General features: G+C 37.6%; 2 protein-coding genes across 2 annotated transcripts; both read left to right on the forward strand.

Annotated features, from left to right (window-relative positions):
* The first annotated feature begins 4,263 nt into the window (after positions 1–4,263).
* LOC112047977 (CLIP domain-containing serine protease HP8-like) lies at positions 4,264–8,062 on the forward strand. The gene is made up of 3 exons (XM_052888131.1): positions 4,264–4,422; positions 5,856–5,992; positions 7,906–8,062. The coding sequence occupies exons 1-3, from the start codon at positions 4,353–4,355 to the stop codon at positions 7,936–7,938; spliced, it is 240 nt and encodes a 79-aa protein (XP_052744091.1). The 5' UTR covers positions 4,264–4,352; the 3' UTR covers positions 7,939–8,062.
* A 2,500-nt stretch (positions 8,063–10,562) lies between these two features.
* Positions 10,563–21,041, forward strand: LOC112047964 (CLIP domain-containing serine protease HP8). Its single transcript, XM_024085285.2, has 7 exons — positions 10,563–11,098; positions 13,289–13,428; positions 15,198–15,372; positions 16,490–16,577; positions 17,559–17,761; positions 18,610–18,711; positions 19,852–21,041. Exons 1-7 carry the CDS (start codon positions 11,029–11,031, stop codon positions 20,157–20,159), a joined length of 1,086 nt encoding a protein of 361 aa, XP_023941053.1. The 5' UTR covers positions 10,563–11,028; the 3' UTR covers positions 20,160–21,041.
* Positions 21,042–21,460: the final 419 nt, after the last annotated feature.

A 21,460-nucleotide genomic window follows, 5' to 3' on the forward strand; every position in this document is an offset into this window, starting at 1 on the left:
GCGGCTCGAGATCGGTTTTTTGTAAGTCCATGCAAGAGGCGTATGTTTACCAGTGGACATCCATCGGCTGTTAATGATGAAGTAGGTACATAGCAGAGGAGTAGCTACCGCCGTATCAGCCTTATCAATGATACGGGGCCCCCGAACTACAGGGCCCCCGAACGACCCTTACGTGGGAAAGTTAAAATTAGTAAAATGTAATCCACAATCTACTTTGGTTTGAAGAATCTATGAATTCCCGTATATCCCGTATATCTATTCATAGGTTCGTCAAACATCTTTCTGTTTTAAGAAATCTTTACGCTTCATATTGGGCCCCTAAACTAATTTTGATATAGGGCCCCTTCAAGACACGCTACGTCACTGGTACGTAGGTACCTAATTACCTATTTTATCAGCATTAGAACAATCTCAGTGAACTAAGACCATCTTATTCATCATCGTTCGATCCAGGATTCTTAATTATTAAAATTAAATTAATTAATTAATTTATTATATTAAAATTTGTCCATGATTCTTTATTAATCTAACGCCTGATCCAAGGAGGCATATAAAAATAACCTATCTATAAATAAATATTAATATTTATTTGTTATAATATTAATAGATAAGTAGGTTACGTACTTCGGATTTTTTTAATGTTGGCTGGTATTTCTCTACAGATAACCTTACATAGAAACTCCTGGGTAAATGTTAACCTCTTTAATTAGGTATATTTTATTACATATTATTAAAACCCAGGTATATATAACTTGTAACGTGTGTATTGGTTCATTGTAGAGAAAGCTTCTTGCATTATTGGATCGACTTGCAAGTAATTGTATTCAGAGAAAATGAACGCTTTGTTAAGAAGTTGCTTTCTTCTGTGCCTGCTCGTGATCGCTTCCACTTATGCTAGAAGTAAGTACTTATATAGATTTTTGTAGATCAAATTCATGGCAATCTAATATGTAAAATAATTATTTAGCATGTGTCTAGATACACGTAGATATATACCTAATCATCATCATTATTATCATTAACAGCCGATGTACATCCAATGCTGGATATAGGCCTCTTGCATGGAATTCTAAACAAAACGGTCTCGAGCCGCCAGCATCCAGCTGCTCCATGCAACGCGCTTAATGTCCTCAGTCCACCTAGTGGTGAACTGCGCTTTCCGGTGTTGGGTCGCTATTCCAGCATCATGGGACTCCTCGGTTCTTCGAACTATGTGGCTTGCCCATTGCCACTTCAGCTCCGCGACTCGCTGATCGACGTCGGTGACTTTGGTTCTTCTGCGGATCTCCTCATTCCTGATTCGCCCCATCGCTCGCTGAGTGACTTTGAGGACCTTCTTATGAGGGTCCACAGTTAGCGACCAAGTCTCGGATCTGTAAGTCATCACTCACGCGCACAGTTCTAAAACTTTCGTCTTCAGGTACTGAGGAATTTTGGATATAACGTCCGGCTGTTCAGAGATTGCTTTTCTGACCGGTGGTGATCGAATGGGCAATGTAACTTCGAACTGGCGTACATGGCTGTTGAACTTCGCTGTTTCTGTGTTATGCCAACTGTTTGTTGTATTAATGAGACAAAATACGAGGCAATAGTAATTAAATATGTTTGTCCCATTCGATCACGACCGCGGTAATCTCTGAGCGCCCGGATATTAATGGCGTTATTGGCTGGTAATAATGATGACTGATGGTGTATTGTCTCGTTTCAGACCAATGCAACAACAACTCTATATGCATTGAGTTCGAGCAGTGCACAGGGCTGTACTCTCAGCTGGCGCACACTCCACTCACCAAGGATGAGGTGGCGCTGCTGCAGAGGATGCACTGCGGACACACGGGGATGAAAGTGAAGGTATCATAGAATCCAGTAGCAGAACCTCGCAGTTTCAGCCGCGTAGTTTCTATTCCCGTGGGAATACGGGGATAAAATATAGCCTATGACATTCCTTGATAATGTGGCTATCTGCTGGTGAAAGAATTTTTCAAATCGGTCCAGTAGTTTTGAGTTTATGTGTTACATATAAAAATACAAATCTTTCGTCTTTATAATATTACTTACTTATTTATTTATTATTAGTAGCGTCTTGTACTTATGTCTCTCTTAAACGAGATATTTAGGGTGGCCGCACACTGACAATTTTCGAATTTTCACATGATCGTGAAGCAATACGTTTGTCATCTTACTCTCCATTCCAGTGACGTAGCGTGCCATGGAGGGGCCCTGTATCAAAATTACTTGGGGGGTAAAGAATGAATAAATATGACTGTGAATTATTTTGGAACATGCATTTTTTTAAATTAATTAAATAAAATATATTTTTTTTTCATTAGCTTACAACATTCATTAAGAATTTTTATCACGGCAACATGCCTGTAACTCACACCCTGACAGATTGTCAGTGATCTTCGCGTAGTAGCATTTACAGGTAGCATTCGTTTTTGACGGTTTTAAACAATTTATGGTTTTTTTTGTTTAATGCTTCTCTGTCTACGATTTAATGTTTCTTATTACCTTGTGTCTTATTGACATTTGACAATATTACATGACATTCACAGCCTACACCGGATATTAATTCCATTCCAGGTGTTTTATATTTTTAGTTTTTTTATTTTTTATTTTTATTGGCTGTTTTGGACACTTTTTGCCTAGGTATGTTTAATTTGTAGACAAGGGTGCGAAACTACATATCTAATTAATGCGGGTTCCGAAAATTCTGAAAATTATTTCCTCAACAGTTATTTGTATCTTCTTTCAGTAGAAAATACTATCGACCTGCTTATAAATTAAAAATAATAAAGGCCCATTTTAGGACATGTCCTTTACTATTTTTTAATTTTACAAGTAAGTAGCCTTGTGTCATTGATACGGCTGATACAGACGGTCGCTACGCCCCTGTTCCATTAGATAGTAGAATTAAGTACATACAACGAGGAAGATAATAAAAAAACAGTTATTACTGAATTGGAGATTCCTGTGACTCATTGGTTTTTAATTTCTAGGTTTGCTGTCCCCCCGGGCTGGCCTACATCTGAGCAGTGTTCCATATGAATGAAGACTATGCTGCATTGACGTCTACTTATAATACCTAATACCTCTATACTTAAGCACTTATGATAAGCTATAATAAATTTCAGTTTACATAACTAATGTTATTTTTTTTTAATGCATAATTATTAATTACCTAATCAATGTCCACTAATTTGTTAAGCACATATGAAAACTGCCACCTACGAGTAAGGCATTCACTATATTTTGTTCCTTACCTGAACGTAACACACAACGACGTATTTGAACACACACACAGTCTGTGTCGTAGCATGCCTTATCATAATTATTTGGGAGGCCCAATAGACGAGCGGAAAACCCCGAAAAATTTATTTAGCTTTTCATTTACTCTACTCTGCATTCTTTTTAGTTTTGTAACTTCTGCAGTTTGTTTTTTTTTTTTAATTTGAATTGAAAACCACCAGATTGAATAATATTGTAGACACAATAATCCACAATATACAGATGGAGGTCGTAGCCGCTCCAAATACGAAATTCAAAAAGTAATACATTCTCGAGTCAGTACGACACGAAGTGGTCTTATGTTTTTAAATATTTTAAAAACTGTTTAAAAAAACTAAAGAAGCAAGATGGAGTATTTTTTATTGGTAATTATACATAGTATATTAACATATAGTACATGGTTTATTATTACTAGCTCAGGGTTTCTCAAACTTTCGGCTCCACGAACCCCTGTCAATTTACAAGTGACAGCGAATCCCTCACTAACTAATGACCCCTCTCCCCTAAGAAAAAAAATAATTTTGCCGTTGAAGAAAATAAGGTAGGTATTTATTTAAAAAAAAAGTAACACATAAAGTACCTACCAAAAGAAATGTCTTTGTACTATTAATTTGTTTCTTGTCGCAAATGGATTCAATGTTAGGAGTAATTTTGGACAATTTTAACCTTAATTCTGACTCTGTATCAGTTATCAAGCCACCAATACGTAAATCTTGTCGCGAACCCCCTGCCGTCGAATGGCATACCCCACTCTGTGAATCACTGAACTAGCCTATTTGCTCTCTTGAAGATTTTTCGACAACCCATTAAATCTTTATTCGGGATAACGACAACCCATTAAATCTCTATCCGGGATTACAACAACCCATTAAATCTTTTCGACTTCGAATTCGAATTCGTATCCGGAATTTCCCGCGTAGGCGAATAAAACCTCAATCAACTCGTTCTCTTTGTTTGATAACGTTAACTAAAACTCAGTTCATATCATCAGTTGCGAATATAATATAAATAATCGTTGCGTACCGATCGGGTGTGATTCTTGTGCTCATTTTATTGTAAAAATAATGAATATTTTTTGCTTGATTGCTCTGTTTCTATGTCTCACAGGTGTGATGCCAACTCATGCTGACGGAGGTAAGTTTATTACGTATCCTTTAGTATCAGAATTATTGTTTTTTCCTCCAATCATTACATTATATAAAACACTAACAGTAACGCGTAGTTCCCGTTATGATGTACTAGCAAACGCCTTGCGATTACAACCTGCAGTTTCTAGTCACCTTGAATATATACATATGTGTTATAGAGATGAAATATAGCCCATATTACTCGTTTAAGAAGTTGCTTTCTAGTGGTGAAACAATTTATAAAACCCATAAAGTCGTTTTTAAGTTAAATCGTAACAAACAAAAAATCAAATCTTACCTGTTTATTATGTTAGTTTAGACTAGGTGACGATCCGTGGTTTCACCCGCGTAGTTTCTGTTCCCGTGTGAAAACGGGGATAAAATATAGCCTATGATACCCACAAATGACGTGGCTTTCTAGTAGGAGTCCGAACTAGGCCTTAGCGACGTATACATTCAAGTAACAGCAACACGTCGAAGCGATTACAATCAAAATTTTCAATTATTTGATAATTTGACACATTTAATGTACTGGACAACCACGGAGCACGCCTTTAACATTTTGGTTCAACTTACTTGGCGGGGCCTGGGTAAGTGTATAGTTCAGGTATTGTACACAATGCCTAGGCAATGTATAAAATACCTAGGGCGTTCTGACAATGTATAAAATATTATGAATATGATTGTTCACTAAATACATTACCTAGGTAATCTATAAATTGCCTTGCCTACCTGCCCACCCGCACATCCTTGTGTGCTTTCGTTATACATACATTACCGGTTAAGCATCAGGTATTGTATATAATATCTTGGCAATATGTAAAATCAATCAATAATATGTCATTGTCTACCTTACCTTATCAGCCGATAGACGTCCACTGCTGAACATAGGCCTCTTGCATGACCTCCAAGCACAACGGTCTCGAGCCGCCAGCATCCAGCGGCTCCCTGCAACTCGCTTGATATCCTCGGTCCACCTAGTGGGTGGTGACCAACACTGCGTTTTCCAGTACCTTGGGACCCCAACATCAGCCGGCTGAGCTATGTCAGTGACTTTGGTTCGTCTGCGGGTCTCCTCATTCCTGATTCGATCACGCAGAAAAACTCCAAGCATGGCTCGCTCCATCGTCCGCTGAGTGACTCTGAGCCTTCTAGTAAGGCCCATAGTCAGCCTCAGATCCGTAGGTCATCACTGGCATTACGCACTGCTCGAAGACTTTCGTTTTCAAGTACTGAGGAATTTCGGACGAAAAGATGTCGCTGAGTTTTCCGAACGCTACCCAACTAGCTGGATTCGGCGATTCACCTCTTTCTCGTTTTAGGTATTATATACATTGCCTAGGCATTTTAAAGAATGCCGGATTATACACATTGCCGGTAACATACATACAGATCTCATAGCATAGATTAATGATGTTCTCAATTGTTTCATTATTTCAGAATGTCACAACGGTCGAAGATGTTTGGTGTACGACGAGTGTGAGGCACTGTATTCGAGGTGGGGTCACAACCACTTCTGGCGGTTAAAGTTTCTGGCGCGAGTGCATTGTGGGGTCAATGATAACCAGGAACCGATGGTTATTATCTTGTTCTAGTTATTCATTCATCATTAACGACCCATTACATGGTCAGATCTATCTCCTTATTTGGAGAGGGGATATGGAGGTTAGATCCACCACGCTGCTCGAATGCGTGTTGACGGGTTTTTGGAAATATTTCTTTAACTACCACTATAAGATATTTACGTGGTCTGAGACCTCAGACCAATTATAGAAGGACCTGTATCGCACTCATAGTCACGAACAAAATTGTCTGTCATTTTCTGAGGAAAACGAGCTTAGCTTATAGAGCTATAGATTTGGTATATATCTTGTACTAAACTAGAAGTTTTTGTCCAATTTTTACACAATTCTATTACACAAAAAGGTATTTTACGGAGCTCTTTAACCGATGAACACGATTACAATTATTTAACACCGATTATATAGAGACAGTTTTTATAATCGCATTAGATCGTTGATCATATACTTTGACAGAAAAGTAACATCTAGCGAGGCAGGTCCTATACAATAATTGGCCTGAGTCTGAGACACAGCCCATTTCACTCATCAGCCAGCCGGCCTATTCACTAATATGCTCTTTATTATCAACCTACTAAAATAAACATCAAATCAATTGAGAAATGTCATCTACCTACTTTATGATATCCACCGATAGGCACCGGATGACATGTGTATATGTCAACTAGCATACGTCAGACAGTGAATTAGCCTGCAGGTGTCTAGTTCTGTGTCCGGGTAGCTTAGGAGTTTTTAACCAGTTAACTTGACTCAATTACCTACTCATCAATATCCGGTATGTGTATATAAATGTAGCCGCGGTGATAATTGTATATCTGTTTCAGTAGATTAAACAACACCACAAACTTTTCTTCTTCACATTACCTATTAGTATAGATATTAGTGTTTTTGAATTTCATTACAGACAAAAATACTTCCAAAAAATTGGTGTAGATATTTTTAGCAACTCAGAAGTGGATTACAAAAATAAGAAAACCAATATTTGTCAGGACAACTCAATTAACAAATCAAACTGTAACCAAAATAAGACCCTTAATGGCAGAAAATACCTTCAGCAGTCCCAGAGGCTTGGGACTTCGGATGCAGGTTTAAAGGATCCCTTTCGACATGCCAAAATTCACCTTTCACTGCTCAAGCTATTCTCCCCCCTATCCCAAGTAACCCGCAAAGACAAGAAATATGAAAGAAAGAAAGAAAGAAAATCATTTTATTTGGACACACACACATAATACACAAAAGACAACATATACCTAAAACAAAAGAAAGAAATTTTAAAAATATAGTAAACTAATAATTTAAAGATATTAAACTAATGATTAAATTAAATCCAACAAAAATGATGTGTGTGGTACCAAAATATGGAGGGCTCGAACGCCGAGAATACTCAACCTCCCTCCCTCTCTAACTCCCTACTGTTTACGGAAACAAGTCGCGCCAACACGAGATCGAGCGATGTCATATTCGTCCCAGATTACTATTTCCTGCAATATATTCTCAATGGAGAAGCATAGTGGGTCTAAGTTTTAAAAGTATATATTCGAAGTACACATAGGCCACATGGTTCGAAGAGCCGATGGACGGTGGGGTCCCAAGGTGCTGGAATGGCGACCCCGCACCGTAAAGCGCAGTGTTGGTCAACTCTCCACTAGTTGGACCGAGGACATCAAGCGGGTTGCAAGGAGCCGCTGGCTACTCGCGGTTCTAGACCATTTTGTTTGGAAGTCCATGCAAGGGGCTTATGTCCAGCAGTGGACGTCCATCGGCTGTTAATGATGATAATGATGATGATGATGATGATGATGATACGAGATATTTACCCTGCATTGCATCATGATTAAGAAGACAAACAGTATTGTATTGTAAGTACATACAAGTAAGATTCCTGTGACTTATTGGTTCTTAATTTCCAGGTTTGCTGTCCCTCCGGGCTGACTTACGAATGAACAGTGTTCCGTTATGAAACAAAACTATGCTGCATTGACTTCGAAAGATTTTATGTATACCTATTACTTCTATAGCAACTTATCTTCATATAATAAATTTCAGTTTAAATAAAATTCTTAAGAAGTTGTAACTTTTATTCCATTCATATTGAAAACTATTTATTTCAAAATTACAAAAAAAATATATATTTGAGAGTACTTTTATTTAATGTATCACACGATGCAGTTTACAAATGTTTTGTTTTACTTTCCATCTTGCTCCCCTTGATCTGAATAATAGGGAATCTGATGGAATTAGTTGTTGGGATAAACTTCATGAGTTCCTCCTATAAGTTTTTGTAAGGGTGCATTTTTGAATTCTGTATGTTTGTACGTTTGTAAAGTAGAGTCTAAAGTGTTCACGACAATTTTTTTGTAGTATCTCTTCACAATATTGTTTGGATATTTGTAAAATAAATAAGGTTCGAAAATTTCAAAAATAATCAATAATGAATTAACGCAATCAAATAGGAAATCGCACAATTTTAGGTTCAATGTGACATTTTTTGTTAAGCGAACGCACAAATAACAAAGATATCCGTAATTTTGTTTGAACGCACGAAATCTCGTGCAAATGGGGACTTAGTATATTTGTTACCGGCTATGTGTGTAATCCTGGATTCTTTATAATGCCTTGCCTAGGCAATGTATAAAATACATAAAACGCGTAGGCAATGTATGAAATATTATTGATTTTATGTATTTTTAGGCATTTTTAATACTTGATGCTTAGCCGGTAATGTATGTATGACGAGCACAACAAGAGGGTGACACGCAAAACGAATGAAATAAAATAAATGCACGCAGCGTGTAATGAGTATATTGCGTAATTTTTTTTTAAATTCTTTATAAGTTAGATTACAATCTCACCTGATGATAAGTGATGATGTAGTCTTAGATGGAAGCGGGCTAACTTGTTAGGAGGGGGGTGAAAATCCACACCCCTTACGGTTTCTACGCGGCATCGTACCGGAAAGCTAAATCGCTTGGCGGTGGTACGTCTTTGCCAGTAAGGTGGTAACTAGCTACAGCCAAAGCCTCTCACCAGCCATACCCTAAGAGTATTTTTGCAAAGCGCAAAGCCAGAAGCTTGTGAAGGATGTTCTAAATAAAGCAAGTCTACGAGGCAGAGTGAAGCGAAATGGGGAGGAGGCAACTTCTGCAGAGAAACGAAAACAAGTCTGTTGGTGTAGTCATTATTAAATACTTGAATCTTGAAAAAATATTTGCTATGTTAATCTGTTGTAGTAATTTAATTAGATTACTCCGAAAAAGTGAAAAATCTTGTGTTGAGGTAGATATTTGTTTGTTATTTTATACATTGCCGGTGGAGAAGTAGGTAATTAATTTATACAATCCCTAGGCAATATTTAGATTACCTAAGTCCTAAGTAATGTACTTATATAATGCACAATCAATAAATAAATTATTATATAAAGAAAGAATACAATAAGGAACTTAAGCTAACTTATCCTAATAACTATACAAATCATGCCCACGAATCAATTGCATATTCATAATACCTATTTTATACATTGCCTAACCATTGTATAAAATACCCGATACACATTGCCGGTAAAAAATAACAAAAATTGACAAATACGCAATTGGTGAAATTTATTCCCTCTATACTGTCACCCCTAAAATCTGGCCGCTCTGGGCCCGGACCAACTTGGCTTTAGGGTAAATCCGGCACTGCTTGGGCCATTTATTGTAATTTACAAATATTTTGTTTGGGAATTACAGTCTACAATATTCTTCAAAGATAAGGAATTTTCGCTATTTACCTTAAACAATCCCCATACCCACATTTATTTATTATTATAAGGAAAATATGTACTTAATATGTAGGTAGTAAGTATAAAAAAAAAAAAATACGACGCGGTCATAACTGTGGGTCAGCTAGTTCATAAAAAAAAGAATTTTCAAAATCGGTTGATAAATGACGGGATTATCGCTGGACATACATAAAAAAACATACATACAGCCGAACGTAGAACCTCCTCCTTTTGGAAGTCGGTTAAAAATATTTTAAAGAAGTCCGTTGTTGTTTATTTGAGTCGGAATATCATTAGTGCTAGACGGTTCAAAACAAAAGACCTGTGAACTTTATTATAGGTACTAGCAGACGATTAAGGAGGATGAAGTCCATCCTCCTTAATCCGGCCCTGTCGCAAAATCCGAACTCAGCGGACATCTACTAATTATAAACTACCTACATGCCAAATTTCATCTTAGTACGTCAAGAGCTTTTCGTTTTTATTATTATTAATATATTTGGAAACTAGTAAGTACGTGCCGACTTCGTTCGCGTGAAATTCAGTATTTTAGAAGTACCGTGGGAACTATAGATTTTTAGGGGTAATATACATGTATTCCTGTGAAAATCGCTTTAACGATTAAAACTAATTCAGATATTAGCCCAGACAGACATACAAATTTGAAAAAAAAACATTTGTATTTGGTTTCGTGTAAATTACATTATCAGCACTTGATGAAACAGATAATTTGAAATCACAGACGGACACTCCAATTTTATTTATATGCACATAATTATTAAATACCACAGTACTAGTAGGGAGTAGGTACGGTTAGCACGGTACAGAATTTTGCTATCATTTTTCCTGCGGGTTTTTAAACCGGACTCGGTTTATCACATTGATAATAACAATTGAATTTGTGCCATTCGTCTCACACACATACTGTGTTTAATCAGAGTAAAGATACTGTGGTTTAATGTACTAAATTTCGACGTTAGATATTAATAAAATAATAAAAAACATATAGGAGCGCAAAAAAACAGCAAAATGCAAAAATAGAGCACTAATTAGGCGAAACCCGAAGCGAGTCGAGTATTTTTTTCGACAACCCATTATATCTTGATCCGGCATTCGAATTTTTAGTCTCCCCCGAAGGCGAATAAATCTAAATCAACGTATACGTTGTTTTTGTTTGATAACGTTAAATAAAACTCAGATCATATCCATTTCCGAGTGCAAATTATATCGTCTTCGTACGTTGACCTGGTGCGCCAACTTCATTGTAAAAATAATGAATATTTTTTGCTTGAGTGTTGTGTTTCTATGTCTCACAAGTGTGCTGCCAACTCATGCTGAGCGAGGTAAGTTTATCACGTGTTCTTGAGAATCAGAATCAGAATTAATGTATTATTGTCCATTTTAGAATATTAGTAGCAGTAGCGCGCAGATCCCGTTAAGATTCGACGCGCCCGGTTTTATTTGCGGTTTGCTGTCGCCGTAAATATAGATATAAAAATACATAAAGTCCCAACGATTTTATACTATTAGACATGTTACGTGCCTATAAAATCATTGAAAAAATTGATCCAAATTTAGCTACTCCAATGAGCGCGCACATGCACAATTTTGTGATTAGGTTGGGGTAAAAGTTTCTTTGCATTTTATACAAAAATTATAAAGTTTTTTCACAAAGTTTATTTACATTTGACTATAAATATGTAAATAGCGAAGCCTTAATAGACTAGTGGATATTACCTCTGCCTCCGATCCCGGAGGGTGTGGGTTCGAATCCGGTCCGTGGCATGCATCTCCAAGTTTTCAGTTGTATGCATTTAAGAAATTAAATATCACGTGTCTCAAACGGTGAAGGAAAAACATCGTGAGGAAACCTGCATACCAGAGAATTTTCTTAATTCTCTGCGTGAAGTCTGCCAATCCGCATTGGGCCAGCGTGGTGGGCTATTGGCCTAACCCCTCTCATTCTGAGAGGAGACTCGTGGCCAGCAGTGAGCCCAATATGGGTTGATGATGATGATAAGTATAATTTTTTTGGGTAACTTTTTGCCATCAATATTGTAGTCCATCCAGTATTGTAGTTATACAAATACAAATTTTGTTGCTTCTGATCAAAAACTGCGAACAAGTGGTTATGGCAGTCCTCTCGTAATGTTAACCTGTCATTGCCTAAGGAATTCTGCAGAGACCAAAACAGGTGAAAATCTGAAGGTGCAAGGTCAGGACTATATAACGGATGTATCAACACCTCCCAGCCAAATTCTCGTAATTTTTGCCGAATGTCTAAAGATGTGTTAGGTTAGGTAGGTTTTTTTTTAGGTTAGTTAGGTTATCATGGTGAAAAACAACACCCCTTCTGTTGGTTAATTTCGGCCGTTTTCTCTCAATTTTATGCTTTAATCTCATCAGTTGTTCTCAGTACAGTTCAGAATCGATCTCTTTGTATAATTTGGATATTGCTCTTTTTGGTACAGCCACACAGCTGTATCCCATAGGTCCAAACGGGCAAGAAATGATGTTTTTTATTGTTTCATTATAGTGGAATCAATAAAGCACATTTCTTCGACCTATTTTATTGAGCTGTCCGATTTTAATAATAATTGTTTTATTAGAAAAGGGTATACTCCTATAATGGTCCTACATTTTGAAAAAACAATTTCTACTCTAAGAGTAGGAAAATAGAAGATGATTGACAATTAATGGGAATTGTAATGTTAAACTATGCGTAACTATGCGTAATATCAAAAAAGAAACTGAACAAAAAAGAACATCAAAATCGGAGCTGTTTCTGACGACTTCCAGCATGTGTTTGTTTTATGTATTCTTCACAGAGTAACCAGAGAGAGTCTTAACAAACTGTGTGCTGAAGCCGGTGCCACAAAAAAAAAAACAAAAGTCACGCGTCTCCTTGATATCTGCATAAACAAACTTTTTCCAATTTGTAATTAATATAATAACCAATAAAAAAAAACTCGAATCTTATTTCTTTACTTTTTAAGAACAGTTTTTAAAATATTTAAAAACGTATGACGCCATTTTTCTTGATTACTATTAAAAATTACTGATACGACGGTTCATATCGTACTGACAAGAGAACGTATTCGTTTTTGAATTTCGTATCCGTGACGGGTACGACACCGTCATGTTCCGTACGCTACATATGTATTTTTTGACGGCCTCCGTGGCGCAGTGGTATGCGCGGTGGATTTACAAGACGGAGGTCCTGAGTTCGATCCCCGGCTGGGCAGATTGAGATTTTCTTAATTTGTCCAGTTCTGGCTGGTGGGAGGCTTCGGCCGTGGCTAGTTACCACCCTACCGGCAAAGACGTACCGCCAAGCGATTTAGCGTTCCGGTACGATGCCGTGTAGAAACCGAAAGGGGTGTGGATTTTCATCCTCCTCCTAACAAGTTAGCTCGCTTCCATCTTAGACTGCATTATCACTTACTATCAGGTGAGATTGTAGTCAAGGGCTAACTTGTAAAGAATAAAAAAAAAATATTGATTAATCTATGGTATTCTTTGACTCAATTCAGAATGCAGCAACGGAGCAAAATGTTCGTCGTTCGAGGAGTGTGAGGCGCTGTACTGGACGTTCGCGAACGGACGCTCCTGGCGAATGCAGTGGCTCGCGTTACAGCTTCATTGTGGGTTCAATGACCGCCAGCAACCGATGGTTATTATCTTATTCATACACTAGACTACAAGCTCTTGAACAAAAATTACATGTGAAATGAACCAATATGAATAACGCTTAGAAGGCTGTTACTATATCAAAAAACTAGCTGATGCCGCGCGGTTTCACCCGCGTGGTTCCCGTTCATGTATGAATACAGGGATAATATATAGCCTATAGCCGTCCTCGAAAAATGGGCTATCTAACACTGAAAGAATTTTTCAAATCGGACCAGTAGTTCCTGAGATTAGCGCGTTCAATCAAACAAACTCTTCAGCTTTATAATATTAATATAGAATATAGATAACTCTGAGCACTATGCCCTCATTTCTGAGCGGTACAGGTGAGTACGCGAGTGAAGAGTAAGTCTTGCGACTCTTATCTTTCGACTCCTGCGCTGGAAAATTGGCGTTTACGTGTAAAGTATCTGCATATGTGTACAAAACGAATGGCACAAATGCCGTACAGTCAAAATCAAAAATCATTTATTTCAAGTAGGCTCAGTTTACGAGCACTTTTGACACGTCAGTTGACTATTTGTAAAGATTCTACCACCGGTTCGGAAGGCAGGTTCTGCTGAGAAGAAACTGGCAAGAAACTCAACAGTTGCTCTATTTAAAAAATCATACAGTACAATTTCTTATAGTTTTAATTTTTGTGTGAAGGTGGAAGCTGATCCAATGGCCTCTAAGCGCTTTTATCTTTAAGGAACTCATCAATGTTGTAGTACCCTCGACTAAGTAAATGTTTTTAACACATCGCTTAAAGCTATGCATTGGCAGGTCCATCACAGTCTTGGAGATCTTGTTATAGAAGAGTACACCCAAACCTACAAAAGATTTTTTTACTCTTTGGAGACGATATGCAGAAATAACTAACTTATGCCCGTGTCTAATGTCTTAAAAAAGAAATATCACGTGTCTCAAACGGTGAAGGAGGAAATGGTATGCAGGTGCATACCAGAGAATTTTCTATATCCTTAGTGTGTGTGAAGTCTGCCAATTCGCATTGGGTCAGCGTGGTGGACTATTGGCCTAACCCCTCTCATTTTGATAGGAGACTCGAGCTCAGGAGCCCCGAATATAGCTTGATAATGACGATGTGGTGGTTAAAACTACCACGCTACTCCAATGCGGTTCCGTGCCGTGATAGCCCAGTGGATATGACCTCTACCTCCGATCCCGGAGGGTTCGAATCCGGTCCGGGGCATGCCTTCAACTTCTTCAACTTTTCAATTGTGTGCATTTTAAGAAATTAAATATCTCAATTAAATGTCTCAAACGGTGAAGGAAACCTGCATACCAGAGAATTTTCATAATTCACTGAATGTATGAAGTCTGCCAATCCGCATTTGGCCAGCGTGGTGGACTATTAGCCTAACCCCTTTCATTCTGAGAGGAGACTCGAGCTCAGCAGTGAGCTGAATATGGGTTGATAATGACCATGATGATGATTCCAATGAGGGTTGGATTAATAAAATAAAATTTATATTTCAATAATATTTGTTTATTTTTCTTATTTATAGCATATAAGCAGACACACGCACCCAAACACACACACACACACACACACACACGCTGCTATGTTTTGTACGTGACATAAGATTGTTACATCTAAGCAGGGAAGAGCACAGGTGTCTATAATACAAATTATTTCTTAGTTTAGATACCTGTTACTCATCCATTATTTATAGTGTTAAGCTATTTTTACCTATTATGTTACGGTTTTATAGAGAATAAACGATTATTATTATTAATTATTGCTTTCAGATATGCTGTCCACCAGAGCTGGCCAGCTACAAACCGGAAAGTGATCTAGCAGCGACTCTGTCTCTCCTGCCTCGCGCAGACGAGTGCGGGGTGCAGTATGACAACAGGATCGTGAACGGCCAGGCGACTGCAATCGATGACCACCCGTGGATGGTGCTGCTGCGGAGTGCCCAGCGTAAGCAGAAGCACCACAGCTATAAACCATAGCTTGAAGGTGCTAACCTCAGGAACTACTGCTCCGATTTGAAAAACTCTTTCAATGCCGCCGCGTGGTTTCACCCTCGTGGTTCCCGTTTCCGTAAGGATACGAGAATAGTATATAGCCTATATTATTTCTCGATAAATGAAATCTAACACTGAAATAATTGGATAGAAGCAGGCGTTTCTCTGCGGAAGTTCATCATGATTGTATAATGATTTATTTATTTTATCATCCGCGAAAATTCGACGAACCCATGCGACAACGTCACCCAGGTCCGACAAAATACTCTCTACGTACGTACATACGTACGTTTCACCCCGAAACCGGAGCATCCTCAGGAGATGTTGACTCTACAACGTGCAATTGCAAAGTCTTTGCAATTGCACGTTGTAGAGTAATGATATAACTGAAATAATTTTTCAAATCGGACCAGTGGTTCCTGAGATTAGCGCGTTCAAACAAACAAACTCTTCAGCTTTATAATATTAAGTATAGTGTTTTAAAAAGTAAGTTCCAGATTGGTCCCATTTATTTTTTATGAAAGTCGCTTTTAAGTAATTTTGTGTTAAAATCAAAATATCTGAAATACGTTTTTGAAGTCGGTTCCATTAAAAGTGTGCAATATGTTATTTGGTGGTTACAAATGGTTCTGGATCTCAGATTCTGGAAAAGTTAAGAGCCTGATATTTGGGTAAACGATATATCAAAGTGTTAGCTTCGTTATGACTATACAAAATACACAATTTGTAAAACTTTACTCGACAGTTTATTTTTTTAAAAAATACATGTTTTGCTCACATTTTGCTTTCAATCTCAAGAAAAGCAAACTTATTTTCTTAAATTTTTGTTTTGTATAGAAAATTAGGTATATATCTTGAACATGGCCATTTTGATTTTCGTTATATTGTTTAATTTACTTGCAATTAGGTAAAAATGGTTTAGGCGCTCATAAAACTTGCGTCGCGCGTCAATCGCTCCGTGCTTTCCACTCACGTGAGTCATGATTCGGCGTCTCGTTTGCGCTTCGAATTTTATCCATATGGTACCGACGCGCTGCGCGCTCTTAAAAAGATTATTTACCTACCCACAGTGCGAGGGAACGGTTTCTACTGCGGCGGCGCTCTCATCTCGTCCCGCTACGTGCTGACGGCGGCACACTGCGTGCGCATGTGGCGGGTGTAAGTTGATTCAACAGCTACCATCATCATCATTATCAGCCCAACGATTTTATACCATTACTAGCTGACGATGCGCGGTTTCACTCGCGTGGTTCCCGTTCCAGTAGGAGTACGGGGATAATAAATAGCCTATAGCCTTCCTCAATAAATGGGCTATCTAACACTGAAAGAATTTTTCCAATCGGACCAGTAGTTCCTGAGATTAGCGCGTTCAATCAAACAAACAAACTCTTCAGCTTTATAATATTAGTATAGATATGTTATGTGTCTTACTTACCTTATATTTAGACGGTTAAGGGTCTGGATCCGTAAAACCTGCTACCTCCCAAAGCCACTTCACTAAAAACTCCATAATAGGCTACCATACTTATTTATGGTAGGAGCATGAGCTGACAAACTTTCAGCTTTTACAAAATGACGAAGGTCTGGGAATCACGGGCTCATACTCGTAGCATAGCAGTAGGTAATAATCTTGAAAATAGCAGTGCATTGCTCTACTGGGACCAACGATTATTAATAGACCTGATATAGTGCTAGTCGATCGGTTAGGGCGTCGTGCAATAATTGTTGATGTTACTGTTCCACATGACGATCTGGTTAAAGCTGAAAAGGCAAAAGTATCAAAATACTTGGACCTTGCTCACGCGATTACCGCGTTGTGGAATGTTGAGTCAACAAATATTGTTCCGATAGTTGTTTCAGTCAATGGTCTTACATAGCAAAAAGCTTAGACCAACAACTTAAGCTTTAGCTGAACTACTGGATAGGCTCGGATACAAAAGGCAGTGATTCTTGGGACGGCGTGTATTGTGAGGTTCCTCACTCTGGAGCCCTGACCACCGGTTGCTTGGTACTCAAATGTCCCGCAGAGGGAGGGTTTTTTAATAGTGTTTTGTATTTTATCAACATTGTTAAAAAAATCAAATAAAAGGATAAATAAATAAGAGATAAAAAATAAAAATGCATATGAACATTTTTTAGGAGCAGTGTCCGTTTAGGCGAATGGAAGATATCAAGCCCTACTGATTGTGTCACCGATGCTTCTGGATTTATTGACTGCAACATTCCCCCTGTCGACGTTTCTGTGGAGGAGGTCATTGTCCACGAGGGGTACAACGTCTCAAACGCCAATCAGCCAAACGACATCGCCTTGTTGAGGCTGGCCCACGATGTGCTTTTTAATGGTATGTTGAATTTATTTAGGACTAGAAGACGCGAGCAGTTTCGCCCGCGTAGTTGCTGTTTCCGTAGGAATACGTGAATATAATATAGCCTATTAAACTCACAAAGAACGAGGCTTTCTATTGGTGGAAGGATTTTTAAAATCCAGAGATTACCCCCTCAAACTGCAATGCTGCAAACTGTACCTCTTTATGATTCTACTAAAATTATAAACGCGAAAGTTTGTTTGGATGTTTGTTACTCTTTAACGCCGCTTCTATTGAAGCGATTTGGCTGAAATTTGGAATAGAAAATGGTATAACACATAGGTTTTTTATCCCGACATCCATGGTTTCCCGAGATTTGCGAAACCTTATAATTTTGATGATATGAATGTTTGTTACTCTTTCACGCCTCGACTACTGAACCGAATTAGCTGAAATTTGGTATTGAGATATATTATAGCATGGATTAACACATAGGCCGGAATTTTATCCCGAAAAAAATCCATGGTTTCCGAGGGATTTGTAAAAACAAAGAACAACAAAAAATTACACGCGGACGAATTACTCACCTACCCCCTCCGAATCGAAGGCAGAGGTTATATCATCATCATCATTATCAATCCATATTCGGCTCACTGCTGAGCTCGAGTCTCCTCTCAGTATCAGAGGGGTTAGACCTTAGTCCACCACACGCAGAGAATTAAGAAAAATTCTCTGGTGTGCAGGTTTCCTCACGATGTTTTACCTTCACCGTTAGAGACACGTGATATTTAATTTCTTAAAAAGAAAAGAGGTTATATAAACCATTATAAACTTATTATTTTTTTGCTGAACATTGCCTGTATCTAATTTTATTCACTGTCTAGATTTTGTGAAGCCGATCTGCCTGCCCGTTGATCCTTTACTTAAGGAAGACACGTTCGAGGGATACGACCTGGTGGTAGCTGGATGGGGGAAAACTGAAACCGGTATGACTTATTGCGCCTGCTTTTTATACTCTTTACAAGTTAGCCTTTGACTACAATCTCACCTGATGGTTAGTGATGATGTAATCTATAATGGAAGCGGGCTAACCGTTTAGGTACTCTAAGTCGATTGGCGGTACGTCTTTGCCGGTAGGGTGGTATTAGCCATGGCCGAAGCTGCACACCAGCCAGACCTGGATCAATTAAGAAAACCTCAATAGGCCCAGCCAGGGATCGAACCCAGGACCTCCGTCTAGTAATTCCACTGCGCTACAGGGGCCGTTAAATTGCTTGCAATAAATATATTTAACTTTTTTTTACACCAATCTACTTTGGATACTAAAACTACCGACCGAATGTGCTTAACTTAACCTTACTTACATCCAGGCCTATTCTATTAATTAAAATAAACATCAAATCCGTTGACAAATGTCATTTACCCACACTATGATATCCACCAGTAAGCGCCGGATGACATTTTTAGATAGAATCTCAATTTCGTATAATATGTCAACTAGCATACGTCAAAGATAGTGAATAAGTCTGCTTATGGCATTGCTCTGATATGCAACTAAAGACCTATTTTCTTTTTGTTTTTATAACTTAAATTGTAAACTGTTTATCAACCTACTGGAACATTGAAAATGGGAAGACACTGCCTCCTGTACAGTAATATAGTAAAGATAAGATCTCCAAAGAGTTAAAAAATCTTTTGTGGGTTTGGGTGTACTCTTCTATAACAAGATCCCCAAGACTGTGATGGACTTGCCAATGCACAACTTTAAGCAATGTGTTAAAAAAACATTTAATTAGTCGAGGTTACTACACTATTGATGAGTTCCTTAACGACAAAGGTGCTTGGAGGCCATTGGATCAGCTTCCACCTTCACACAAGAAATAAAACTATAAGAAATTGTAATTTAATTGTTATCAATTGTAAATTATAATACTGTATGACTTCAAAAGAGCAACTGTTGAGTTTCTTGCCGGTTTCTTCTCAGCAGAACCTGCCTTCCGAACCGGTGGTAGAATCTTTACAAATAGTCAACCGACGTATCAAAAGTGCTTGTAAACTGAGCCTACTTGAAATAAATGAATTTTGAATTTTTTTGAAAGATTTATTATTATAATTATTATTTCCAGGTCGAATGTCGGATGTAAAGATGCAAGTGTTGGTGCCAGTTATGAAAAATTCAATATGCAGTCAGATTTACACAATGAGCTTTAAAGAAATTAATGAGAATCAAATTTGTGCTGGTGGGAGGAATAACAAGGACTCGTGTGGGGGGGACTCGGGAGGTCCACTGATGGGTCAGTTCGGGGGTCGCGGCTGGACGGTGTTGGGCGTGGTGTCTTTTGGACCCTCACCTTGTGGCATGCTCGGCTGGCCAGGTGTCTACACCAGGGTGCCTGCGTATGTCGACTGGATACTATCCAAGTTGCGACCTTAGGATTGGCAAGATATTCCATACTAATTCCACAGATTAAAGAATAATAGGCAGATAGAGCGGACGGAATACGGCAGGGATGCAGCCATGACAAAACAGACAAATACAAATTCAAAAAAAGAATACATTCTCGAGTCAGTGCGACACGATGCGTCGCGTCAGTAATTTTCAATATTATTCAAATGGCGTCTTATTTTTAAAAGTTTTAAAAACTGTGCACAAAAACTAAAAAAAATAAGATGGAGTTCTTTATATTATTAGTCTGTTATGATATCAATTTACGTAATTGTTGTTAGTGTTAAATCTTGTAATACAAATTATGAAAATATATTTCAAGTACGCTTTTACATATGTATTTACAATATTATTGTATTTAGTTCTATATGTATTATATAATATTTAAATTACTAGTAACTAACCTAACCTAAACTTATTATAAAAATAAAATAAGTCTGAAGATATAATTTTATATTTCCTTTTATTTTAATTATGAATAAGTTTGTATATATGCAGATGTCAAGTGTGACGTTTGTTTTTTTTTGTGGGTTTTTGTGGCTTTGTGCTGCTTGTATAGATTCATTCTGTATCATTATTTATTCTGTGACTAATTTTAAACACTAAAGGCGCTGTACATTTCATGACGTCAGAGAGTTGTCGTTAAATGGAAAGAAGAAAAATGTAAGCGTCAAATTTATAGTCAATACACAATGATTTTCTTTGTTTGTATGTTTGTGAGCAAATAAGAGTATGATAATGTATTAAGTCAATGACTTCTACTTATTAATCATGGTCAACAACAGATATTTTATAGATATAATAAAGTTAAGGAGTAAAATCTATTGTTTGTTTTATAAGCTTAAATAAAAGTTTTGTACAACTATGGAATTTTGGTGGTTTATAGGTACCCTGAAGGATCAACGATATTTTATATTATAGACATGTTACGCTTAATCGTAAAAAAGTACCGCAAAAAGTGATCCGAATTAGGCTACTCGACTGAGCACAATTTTGTGATTAATTCCATCATATATTTATGTATATATAGTTTTTATACTTCCTGAACATACAGTTCGTCATTGTAAACAATATTCAGGTATTATTTGTTTAAATAACTTTCGTATTAAGAAGTTAAATTAAGACAATTATGCACATTTGTCCGCCTCAGTTATGATGCGCTAGCCCTATCTCTAGTATACAATATCTAGTATAATTACAGAAAACATAGCATGCATGGGCATGCACCTCCAACTTTTCAGTTGTGTGCATTTTAAGAAACTAAATATCACGTGTCTCAATCGGTGAAG

The sequence above is a fragment of the Bicyclus anynana genome, chromosome 21, assembly GCF_947172395.1.
Source record: "Bicyclus anynana chromosome 21, ilBicAnyn1.1, whole genome shotgun sequence".
In the NCBI taxonomy this organism is placed as follows: domain Eukaryota; kingdom Metazoa; phylum Arthropoda; class Insecta; order Lepidoptera; family Nymphalidae; genus Bicyclus; species Bicyclus anynana.